Source organism: Wyeomyia smithii, chromosome 2, assembly GCF_029784165.1.
Source record: "Wyeomyia smithii strain HCP4-BCI-WySm-NY-G18 chromosome 2, ASM2978416v1, whole genome shotgun sequence".
NCBI classification, from domain to species: Eukaryota; Metazoa; Arthropoda; class Insecta; order Diptera; family Culicidae; genus Wyeomyia; species Wyeomyia smithii.
This window is the reverse complement of record NC_073695.1, coordinates 271479772-271492399: the sequence shown is the minus strand read 5'-3', so window position 1 is coordinate 271492399 and position 12628 is coordinate 271479772. Positions and strand designations below refer to the sequence as shown.

The 12628-nt window shown below is 36.7% G+C and overlaps 1 protein-coding gene across 23 annotated transcripts in view; it reads right to left on the bottom strand.

The window, feature by feature from the left end:
- Nucleotides 1–12628, bottom strand: part of LOC129721157 (probable phospholipid-transporting ATPase IA) — a 162006-nt gene that overhangs the window by 57406 nt on the left and 91972 nt on the right. Inside the window, exons 1-2 of one of the 23 annotated variants that reach the window (XM_055673403.1) lie at nt 10512–10641; nt 10009–10325 (exon numbers count right to left, since the gene is read on the bottom strand). The exons of 21 other annotated variants lie outside the window; for them this stretch is intronic. In XM_055673403.1, coding sequence (XP_055529378.1) covers nt 10009–10057 — 49 coding nt within the window. In that variant the 5' untranslated portion in view covers nt 10058–10325; nt 10512–10641. Of the gene's footprint in view, nt 1–10008; nt 10666–12628 lie in introns of those variants that run through there. One more of the 23 variants, XM_055673401.1, reaches the window with a different exon arrangement.

Genomic DNA, 12628 nt, shown 5'->3' with positions numbered 1-12628 from the left:
TATGTTGATCGCAGCCTTTGTGCTGTCCCAACAGTGGGGGTAAACTAAAACTAAATAAACGACAACATAATTTGATTGCTAGGATCCCGCGAAGAATGTTTGCTTGTGTTGATGCTAGGAAATTTTCCACCCTTCAATTACTTGTTTATTTGCCTTGAAAAAAGGCATTCTGCTGTTCAAACTCGGTTGCTGATCGCAACCTTTGTGCTGTCCCAACAGTGGGGGAATTAAGATACACGGACAACATGCACTGTGGAAGCTATTTCGCCTTCTGTAAATTAGACGGCCGCGACAGATGTAACTGCTAGAATCCGCACAGAATGCTTGCTTAAGTTGTCAAAAATTATAAACTTTCAATGACTTGTTTATTTGCCTTGAAAAAAAAAGCCTTTGCCTCCGCTGTTCAAAATTGGATTTGGTGATGACGATCTTCATGCTGCCCTAACACGGGGGAATAATGGCAGTCTGGCGACACACGCTGAGAAGATCCGCGCTGCTCCTGAGACGTGGTGACCAACCACAGGGCTAGTGCTGCTGCTAAGGAAGGACGACTGCTGTTGACAACTTGTCGCTGTCCAGAACTATTATGAGCGGCTTCGGCTGAAACAGGCTCTTATATAAGCCAAACAGCATGCTTTCAATTGCAAGGTATATGATCCTGTCGACCGTGCTTGGGAAGCAAGCATATCACGACCAATCAGAGGTCGAATTTTCGTTTAAACAAGGCTTGACAATTATCAATAGTACAACAGTTTGCATAATCAATCAACAATTTTCTACATTTGGGTGGATGCGTGTATAATTTTCCAAACAATTACTGCAAAAATGAAGGAAATCGGTTGAAAACAAACTGATTTATAAGCATTTAAAAAGGGACATATTTCGTCCCCTTTTCGTTAATAGTTTTCCTATTTACATCACTATGTGGTAGGCTAAAGAAAAACGTAGTTCTACGTCAAAAAATATTTTTTCTAATTTGCAATATACCAGATTGCTTCCTTCAGCAAAGTTGTGGAAAATTTTGAAAGAATTTTTTTCAAATAAATCTGTGGATTTTCAAATAAATCTTTCCACCAATTGTCATTGTCTTGATATATAACCCTTGAAATGTGTAGAAACTATTTTGGAAGATATTTCATAAAACGCTGGTTGAAAAACGTGCTTTACAATAAGTATTTCGTCGTTTTTACATCACTTTTTTGTACTTTACAACCTTTAAAAGGACATTACTCAAAAATGTACCGTACGATGATTTTGAAATTTTGACCAGACATTTTGGACGTCATAACGAATCGAATGGTTTTTTTTTTATTATTTTTTTTATAATAACGGTCTGCGGGAGCACCGTGCGAATATCATCCAATATGGGTGTTTCACGTATCGGGATGATGCGCCGAGACCAGAAATCAACTCCAAATGCGATTATTCAATTCAAGATGATGACTTCCGGTTTCCGGAAAATATCGAAAATTGACCGAACACCATCTCATATGAGTGCTTTAGGAATCAGAATGATGTCAAGAGATCTAAAAACCACACCATACGAACTGGAAGTCACCATCTTGAATTTGAAAATGGCATCTGAAGTCGATTTCCGGTCTCAGGGCATCATTTTAATCCCAGAAATACACATATTGGGGGGTACTCGGTCGTTTGAGGTTGTTTCCGAGAAACCGGAAGTCGCCATATTGGAATCTAAAACGGCGTCTGCGGTCATTTTATGGTCTCAAGGCAGCATCCCGATCTCGGAAATACCCACATTGCCTGATATTTGGCAACATTTTGTTGTTTTTCAGAAACTGGGAGTCGCCTTTTGGAATCTTTTTCCAGTTAGCAGGCATTATCTCGATTACGGAAATACACATATTAGAGGGTATTCGACCGATTACAGGTTGTTTTCTAAAAACCGGAAGTCGCCATCTTGAAATTCAAAATGGCGTCTGAGCCATTTTCCTATCTCTGGGCATCATCCCGGTTGCAAAAATATCTATATTGGATTGTATTTGACCTTAAACACAAGTTTTCGTTACGGTTACAAAAACTTAGTGCCCATCGATTCACTAAGGTTATTCAAATGTGAAGGAAAAATTTGAAAATATAAATCAGAAACAAACAACAAGAAAAAGAAACATTCCGAATAGGTGTGTACAACTTGTATTTGTGTTGTTATGATTTTTTATTTATTCTATCAGTATTTTTCATTTTGTTTTGTACTCAGTAAATTTCTTTTTGGTTTTATTCTTTTGAAATAAGAGTTCCCATGTTAGTGCTTGCATGTTTGAGGTTTGAATATATTTTGTCACTTTTTGATTTTAAAATGTTTTTATTTTGAATATTTGTGTTTAATTTGTTATTTAGGTTTTTATCCTAATCAATTTTTTATTTTCGTCTGCTTCACCCTAGTTTCGAATACTTTATTTCCTATTTTCTTATTTAAACAAATTGATCCTTTTTTGTTCCTTTGATTTTTTTGTTATTTGCAATTTATTTTCTGTTTTATTTCTTCTATCATCTGAAACGTCTAGAGAACGGACACCCAGTGCAAATTATATAGTTTTATCTCTGTTTCAATTTCGTTCCTGCTCATTACATTTTATTTTCTCGGATTATTTTGCTTCTCCTATGTCCATTGTCCGCGATTTTCAATTTATTTATTTTTTTCATTATTGATTTTGATTTTTGGGTTCATTCTTTCTTTTTGAATTTACATTTTTAATTTTTTATATCTATTTCTGTGTTTTTTTTTTAGTTTTCATGTTTCATTTTCCAAATCTTTAATATAGTGCTGTTTCGGTTTTCTTTTTTTCCTGTATGGACTTCCTCACTGCGACCAGAAAGTGTTGATCTATTGTGAGATATGCCCGAGTGTTTGCTGTATCCCGCACTTCTATTATTAGCAATACCGCTATTGAGCATGCCACTTATGCCTATTATTATTTTTCATCAGTGCTTGTGTGTGATGTGCTACCCTTCCTTTTACACACTTACTGTTCTCCTATACCGAGTCTTGTTCCTCCTACCAAATATCACCAATTATAATTCCCTGGAGAAGTTTCGTCGTGCGTCCTTCTGGCCAGTTTTCTTGATAAGAGGGACTTATTTTTGTTAAGAAGAAGTCACGCAAAGGTATTGTAGATTTCAGCGTGAAGGGAGGGTAAATAGTGGGGAGCCTGAGAATAAATCCATGCTTAAAGTCCTTTTTGACATCGAATGGCCTGATTCTACTAAGATTCGAACCCACGACCATCCGCTTGACAAAGCGGACTCTGCTCCCCTGCAGTTTCGGTTTTATCAAGGTCAAAAAAGCATGACCCCGTGAGAATCCAACGAAACTGTGGACTTTGTTAAATGATTATTATTTTTTTCCTGTGTGGACTCATCACTGCGACCAGAGCTTAGATCTATTGTGATTTTGCCCAGGTGTTTTCTGTACTCCGCACTTCGTATTATTGGCAGTATTACTATTGAAGTAAGTGATACGCTTATCATTCATATCCGTTTTATTATAACAGGGACTTAATTTTGTTAGAAGAAGAGTCAACAGAGGTACTGTAGAATTCAGATTGAAGGAAAGGTACTTGGTGGGAAGCCTGAGAATAAACCCATGCTAAAGTCCTTTGGCAACCAAATGGCCTGATTCTACTAAGATTCGAACCCACGACCACCCGCTTACCAAGGCGGACTCTGTAACCTTGTGGCTACGGATTATGATAATTAGATTTCAATGCTATTTAACCAAAAATACTAACCCCCTTTTTTAAAAGGGGGGGGGGGGGTATGTTTTGTAATTAAATAATTATTTACCAATATTTATTTAGAATTTATATTGTGTGTTCTGCTACAAACGGTGACATATCAACTCTATTACATTTTTTTTTAAATTTTATTCCATTATAAAGTGTAATTGCTTCCGCAGTTAAGTGAATATAATTGTAGAAAAATTGTGAACCTACTTGTCAAGAAAATTTTTTTTCTCGAATCCACAATCTCGCTAAATTCACCGGAAAGTGGTTCTCTTCGACCGTGATAAAATCGAAAAGACACTGTGATTGCATTTAGTCTCTCTCTAGCTCTGCCTTTATCTTTCTCTTTTTCACACTATATCTCTCTATTCTCCTCTCATTCGTTCTCAATTTTTCTTTTTCTCTCTGTCTATGTCACCCTCTTTCTCTTTCTCTATATTTCTCTTTTTCTCACTATCCCTTTTTTTTATTTTTCTTTTTTCTCTCTATCTCTCTCTAGTTCTGTTTTTCTCTCTATCTCACTCTCTTCCACACCCTTTTCTTTCCCTACATTTTTCTCTTTCTCTATCTCTCTCAATTTCTCTCTTTCTCTATCTCATTTCATGCTTGATTTTTGTTAATTTTCATAAACGTTCTATGAACACCATACCACGGTGTCTCTGGTGAAAGAACTAATTCGAAAAAATAGTATCGTTCTAATACTCGTCATTCGAAAGCTTGAGGTGCCCCCATTTATATGCCACCAAAATTGAAATGTTCTATCCGCGGGTCTTGAACATTTTTTTCAGACATAATTTTGTAACTAAAAAGCTAGTGAAACGGGAATTAGTAATATGCTTAAGGACTATGAAGAGTTATCAAGGTTTTCCGATCATTTGTCAAGAGAACTTTCATGTTCTAAATCTAAACGATACGTTGAATAGAGAAGCTCAAAAGTTTTCATTTGAAGTATTAAAAAAATGCGCCGTTTTAGAAATGAACGTAAAATTTTCTATTTTTATAACATACTTTAACGTCGAAAAAATTTTTATTTTTTATTCTCTGACAATGTTATTGGCTTCAGACTACTCCATTAGACTTCTCTCTAGAATTAAAAGCTCTAATCTGTACGTTCGATAATTTCTTCGACCATGGCACGTTATATTCCTTTATAACTTGCGACAAGGTTCTAGAAAAGGTGGATGGAAACCAAGAGAAAAGTTATTCTAGAGGAGACAATAGGTAGCAGGTTACTACACAACAAGTCACACGGCAACCATGAAAAAAGCGGAAGACAGCAAAAGTGCTATTGAGGATCAATATACTGGTCTCTGGATCCATACAGCAAAAATCAAAAGATTACAATTAAGGTTTCTTGATAGTAAATTCTAGTTTTCTTAAAAAAAATGTATGAAAGTGATTAAGAAAATTTGAAATGTGAATAACTCTAACGGTCCCTCTCAGCCAAAACTCGAACATACGTGAAATAACCAACTGAGTGATATACCTTTTAACAAGCAGTTAAATTGTTTCAAATAGTACAAAACGGAGCACAACAAGTTCAAATAATGGCCATTTAACATTTCAAGAGAAAAAAATTTTCACGTTCATTTCCAAAACGGTGCATTTTTAATACGTCAAATGAAAGCTCTTCAATTACTCTATAAAACGGATTTTTGAAATTCAGGGCCTAGTCCAGTTAAAAGAAAAAAGAGCTCTATAAATCGCCATGTTTTAAAAGAAAAATGCGAATTTCTCATCATGAAATCTTGACAGCACTTTTCAGTAACCGCTATTTTAAACATTTTATGAAATAGAATTACCATATTATTTTAAGAAAAATCGATTGAGTGTAGTCTAAGTAAAAGCATTTGTTTGTTTTCAGCAGATTTTGGACTCGAAATTTCCCAGGGGCTTTTTACCCCACATTTTTTTTTCACGTATCATTTATTTGACACGGCATAAACACATTTTAATGTTTAACGGCGCCAATTATATCTGATGATTTAAAACTAAAAGAAAACTTTTTATCCTCGCTGCCGACTACGAGCTGAAGCTAAGTCGAACTTAAAACTAACATACGTGCTCAACGAAATACGTTTTTACAATCCATTTTTCATGGAATTATAACTCAAACAAATTGTAACAGATATGACACATTTTTACCTTATCCAGAAAAAAGTGCAATTAGATTTAATTTATAAAACTATACAGATCCAATAAGGATACGAGGCACAAATGAGAACTGGGGCACTTTTTACAATTGAAACTACTGACTACCCGTCATGGGTCTGAATCTTAGTTTAATCAAGCCATTATCTAAACCTTCAAAAATCTCATTCACACATGTATGTTATACAGTGCTTTTTCGATTTTATCACGGTCAAAAAAAAATTCATAGTTGAATGGAGTATAAGCACAGGATACAAATGAATAAACAAGAGAAGGTTAGTTTACGATATACTTCTCCATAGAATTTTAGCGAGCTTTCTCACGGCTATTATCCATGCAATATCAATATGATTTGTACTGCTCATTTTTCAGCATAGCTAGCAGAGTCTAATGCTTGTTAATGTGAAATTGTGGAACCGCTGGATTTTATAATTTTTAAATCCACGCTCTATGAGGACAAAACTGTAGGGCTATTTGAGTTGTTAGCAGATCTTCTTTCTCAACTGCTCGAATAATACGTAATTTTTGCTTCAAAGTCAATAAAATACGTTTTAAGTTTAGTAAAGCGGGCAATGTATGTAGTTTCGCGGGAATGCGAAGATGAACGGGAATTGAAGGTGTGACTAGAATTAGAACAAAATTTTCCCTCGTCCAGACGGGACTCGAACCCGCAATCTCAAACAACGGAGATTGCGGGTTCGAGTCCCGTCTGGACGAGGGAAAATTTTTTCTAATTCTAGTCACACCTTCAATTCCCGTTCATCTTCGCATTCCCGCGAAACTACATACATTGCCCGCTTTACTAAACTTAAAATGTAAGTCAATATGACAAAAAATGAAATTAGTTCGTAAAATAAAATACGTATTTCATGGTTCATTTTTCTCAACATAATGATAAAAATTATTCGTAACAGATATGACACTTGGTTGCCCCAGAAAATTGATCAAATAAATTGAGTTCATAAAACTATACACCTGCAAGGATACAAGGCACAAGTGAAAATGATGTTTCGAGTACATTTTCTGCAACTGGAAGTACATTATTCTTGATTTTAAGTTTAAAAGTTAAAAAGCGTGATAAAAACGAGAAAAAACCGTGAGAAAATCGAGCGTGAATTTGGCGAGTAGTGATAAAAACGACTGTTGATAAATGCGAAAAAGCACTGTAGTAACATGCTTGAGGCGATAATAAGGTCAATAAAGAAGATAAGAGAATAGTATGTCTGGGTGAGAATATACGTAGCAGGTAACTTCTCAATAAGAGATACAACAAAAGATCAAAACTACTGGTCGCAGTGGGGACCATACAAAAAAAGTTTTTGATTTAGAATTCGCTTGAAGAAATGTGGTAAAATCGAAATAAAACGCGTATTAAAACCGAGTGTGAATTTGGCGAGTTGAGATAAAACGTATGTGGATAAAATACCATGGTATTTTATACGTGCACCTTTTATCGTTTTCTCCGCTTCTAAATGTCTTATTAGTTAATTTTATCGTATTTGCAGAGGGTTCCAATAACAAATTCTATCGAAGAACCTATACATTTTGCTAAAAATTGCCGGACTGATAACCTTTAGATGGTAACGGCTCGGACAATGCCCTGTTTTAAGCCAGATTAGATCTTTCTTCGAAATTACCAGTGTTTTGCGAGTCATAGAAACATTCGGTGTGATGAACCGCTTCGACTGCCTACCAATAGAAGTATTTGTCCGCTTGGATTCCATTTTCAGAGTTTCCCATGCTTTTAGTTCCACTTTTAGGGAACAAGCGAATAAACTACAAAAGGGTTCTAGTCCTATGAACTGATGAGACGATCCAAGGCTTGCCATCGGCTCTTTCGTTTCCATCTATTCCACAGTGACCAGGAACCCAATATAAATCTACTTGATTATTTCAACCTAGTATTTGAAGTGATTGGACACACTCCCAAACAAGTTTTGATGTGCATGCCGCAGACGTCAAAGCCTTCAAAGCTGCTTGACTGTCGGACATAATGCAAAGGTTTGTGTGCCTGTATTTCCTGCGTAGGCATATAACAGAACATTCCAGTATTGCTTGGACTTCAGCTTGGAAGACAGTTGGCCATTGGCCCATTGGATTTGCTAGGTTTATTTCTGGGCCAGTTACACCTGCTCCACTCGATTGTTCATTTTGGAACCATTTGTTTAAAAAATGATTGACCCTGGTCGGAGGTCAGGACCACCGCGTCCCCAAACATCACGCTCAGGTTCAAACATTCGAAATCGTTTTTCAAAATCCAGTCTTCATTGTTGATTACTAGGGGATTGATACGAATAGTTTTTAGAATATATAGATGACCCGTTAGGACACCCTCAAAGAGCGTTAATGATCGTTTGATCCGTAAAGCACTCTTTTTGGCTTTTAATTGTATGAATTGATGCAATGAAAGCATAAAAAGTAGAGCTTCCAATGCCTTGGTAGGTGTGCTTCTCATTGCACCCGTTATTGAGAGAGTGGCTAGCCGTTAAAGTTTTACCAACTTGTCTTAAGAACCCTTTAATTTTTCAAATTATCATTAAATTTGATACGTAGGGGTCATATAGTAGCGTATTTTATTTCGATCACCGTTTCAATTTGTATACGTAGGTTAAATACGACTTGTGCACAAAAAAACCGCGGAAATTCCCAACTAGGCGTCAAAACCCTTATTAGATATTTGCTTTGTATTACTTAATTTTATATTTCTTAATTTTTGATATTTTTTTTTTGTTTTTTTTGGCTATCTCATCGTCATATTTCATTGTTTTTGTGTTTTCCGTAATATTACTATAAATTTATTTGAACTACTTCTGAATGAATAAATGCTTTGTTTGGTTTTCTAGAAAAAATCACACTTATCGAAAAACTCAATATAAAAGCTCTTTTGTATAAAGTAAATTTAAAAGCGCGATTAGCTGTGTTTAGCACCGTTTTAGGCAAATAAAAACTAGGAAGTTATTTAAAGAGGTCATATCCGGATATGAGGTATGAGGAATGGCACTATAATCCAACTTTTTGTCGTAAACTGGGAGGTAATGGTCTTGTTGTATAAAGGTTTTGGCTTATAGCCTGCCATCAACGCTGACACACGAGCGGTACTGTATGTCCTCGGTTCTGTTTTCTAATTTACATTCCAAAATTATTTTAACGCCATCGTTTTTTGTATGACATCATATTTCATAAAACGCAAAACGTATCCGATTCAGAATGTCATTAAGTGAGCCATTTGCCTTGAGGCATAAACTAAAAAGTTTCAAAATAACCATAATGAGCAGCCAAAGTGAAAGCTATTTTTTTCCTAGTTGCCTACATTATGGCATATGCATACCAACGTACACCAAAAGATGGTCCCCAAAGGTGTCATTAACTTTGCTCAGTCGGAGAACAATTGCACCGTGCCTTTGCTTGCTGCTACTCTCAGGAGTAATGACGTACGGAAGTAAAGATAATTACATAGCCCCGTAGGATAAAAATAGTCTGCTGGAATTAATCATTTTCCTGCCTGATGTAGTGTGGAAAACGAAACATCTACGGTAAGCCTGGCAAAGGTTCTCGTCTTTCACTGGGAAAATATATTACTTTCTCTTCCTTTCGCGACAATTATTTCCATTTAGTCGGATACTCATCAAGAATGCATACCATAATTCAGCACATCGTTAATGCAGACATTATAACACCATTACCAAAGTGGCCAGATTCTGCTGCTAATCTGCTTGACTTAAACGAGTTTTGTTTATTTTTAGCGGTTCATACTAACGCGCAAAATTATTTTCGAAAAAGGCCTGGCATCTCTGGCTATCACGTATCACATACCTACCGAACGCGGTGGTACGATACGATATGCCCTGGATGAAGGGGTGTGCCCTTTTTCCTTCCGTCTGCATTTTACGGCCACGGTGAAGGCAGTTTAAAAGCTTTGAATCAAGGATAGCGCCGCCGAGTATGACTTCCGCACTGGAAAGGTCTCGGCGTTCAAATATGAAGAAATATCGATCCGTCTACTAATGTTTGCTGTTTTCAGGGCCAACGAGGGCACTGGGATCACCTGATTCTATTCTACTGATCTTAAGGGTTTTAACTAGAAAGCTTAGAGGAAAAATGTTTTAAATCTTACGGTTCACGAGTCGCAGCCTCAGTGCTCGATACATATGGTTGAAGGCCATTTCCAGCAGGCCGAAGTTTTCACTCCCAAACAGCTCTGCGTGTTTTTATACAATCAGAAACAAGTTTCGCCCATTTATTGCTGATAATTACGCCATTTGTCGTGGTGGTAAGAAAAATACGTTGAATTATTATGATTCTTCATCAAACGCCTTTGAAGCAAAATCCCATCAATTATTCCGTATGAGCGACTGTTCGTGCTTCCGATACATATTGGAGTAATTTAAATACCAGCATTCTATTGTAGATTATTCATTGATTTTTTCTACACTTGCTTGCGAAAGTGAGCTTTATTCGGTAATTTTCTAAGGTTTTCTACACTTTCCAGTTCACTAGCACGAACAGCGAGCTAGCTCAAGTGAAAATTTTGAACCAGCCCTTTTTTCTCATGTCCCAGCCAAAGCATTTGTTTGCTTGCCTACATACGATAGGCTGAAAATTTTCACCGAAACCAACTTTCATTCAGGCCATTTCCACAACACTTAACACTTAACAACAGTTATTGGAATTTTTGCTAACGCGAATCGGTGGAAAACAACAAACACACGCGACATTTTTGCAGCGCAGATGAAAAACACCTTTTTCGGCCAAGAGGCTAGAACGCGAAATGTCAGGATCTACTGGGATATTTCCTTTTTCCTTGTTTTGGACAGAAAAGGGACTTTTCGCCGTCGTTTAGTCTCACGAGTCTCACCATGCTCTCGACAGCCAGGCGCTGCTTTTTTAGTTGTGAGTACTCGCAGGATGTCTCCTGTTGACACTTACACTAGTGAACTTTAGGTTACTTGCGGGTATATGACGGCAGATCCTTTTAATAAACGTACAGGTAGTTATCAGTCACACTCTTATACACATTTAACTTAAAGTTGACTCTCATATTCGAGGCACGATGTGTTATCAGAAAGGTGACTTGATCAATATTTTACACTGTAATGAGAGTTTGACCCAATTTATGTTCATTTTTTAAATTCTGCGGCTTTTGAGAAGAGAATTTTTTATTAATGAAACTAACTAGTTAATAGAAGAAGTGACTACACCTTCATTCTGTCTCACCTTGCGAAAAGGGATCAAAAGATGCCACCCATACTTTCACAGTTTAATAATTCTCCAGCAATGAGAGACCAACGTTGGGTGAGAGGCGATAACATCCTTTGATATAAAGTGTGTGTGTATAGACTTGCTCTTATTCTCTCTCTCCCTGGCTCTGTAGACCGTTCTTCGTGTGCAGCCAATGTATAACCATTTGTTTTTGTTTCTCCCTTTTGTGCTACTACTTCGCATCCCCGTCTCGTGTTTCAGAATGCGTATGTACCGTACGGAAGGCTCCTTCGTCCGTCATAACAGTTGCGTATAACTGCGCATGAACAAAGTTGAAGAGATGTTTTGAAAATAAACATTTATTCGGCACTGAAGCGGTGCGACGTTATGTTTTAATTGGCGAAGCCGGCCAGTTGCATATTTTTCATATATGATTAATGTTGCTAGTAAAAATACCCAAACAAAATTGACATTTCAAGAAAAGCAAAGCTAAAACCGTCTGATTCGATGAGATACGTGTCTTTTATGATTTCAATTTCAGTACAGAAAGTGAAGCATTAGAGAGCAACTAGGCAAAAACAACGCATTATCATTATCATAATTATCCCACAGCAAATACATACACGTGATGTTAGTTCGTGTGTGTCTGTGTTGGCGTGTCCGTGCGCAGCAGTTTATGGTCTTCCGCACTCGTAGCTAGTGTCTTTGGACTGTGCCTAGCAGCGCCGCAACTTCAAAACCGCATGGCAGCATAAATATTTATGCGATCACGGTTGGTTTGTGTGTGGCTAACTGTATAGAATTTTCTCTGTATACAGACATAAAGTTTTGCACCCCTAGAAGGTCCCTTGTGTCAACGATAACACGTGCTATTGCGTTGTTTTTTTCTATATTCTTGTTCTGTATATGCGACAGCCCGCAGTTTAGTAGGTCAATTGGAATAATGCGTTTTGTGCACTGGGGGAAAACAGCCTAGAGTAGGGGAATGTGTAGCTACTCGCTCATCCTCGTTATTAGGAGTTTAAATATGAGGAAAATCGTTGAGAACAGAATATGTTTTCTCTGACATATTTGGATTCGGTTGGCCCCGGTCTCCTTTATGATAAACCACATGAAATATAAATATTCTGAAAGGGCTTTTCGCATTCCCTCAGCGGAAGAATAAAACGGAAATATGTTTCAATTTTCTTCTTCAGTGTATTAAAAAATAAGCGTGAAAGTGACATAAATTTTTTACTTCACGAAATTCAGCAGTGTTACGTGTTACGTAGTTACGTTTAGAGTAAATTTTTAAAGCTGTTCGTTCAATATAGTTTCTCTTAATGTTTGTTCCATCAACACGGAAGGATGCATTTTTAAACCATCGGCTGTTGGCCCAAAACGTATTTCATTATTTTTAAGCTAAATAAACATGTCGCAGAACGAAATAAAACTAACACAAAAAGATTCAATCAAATATGTATTCTCGAGTAAAATCGTGACCAGTTTATTATTATAAATATATTTTTCGAAGCCATTCTGAATTACAATATGCT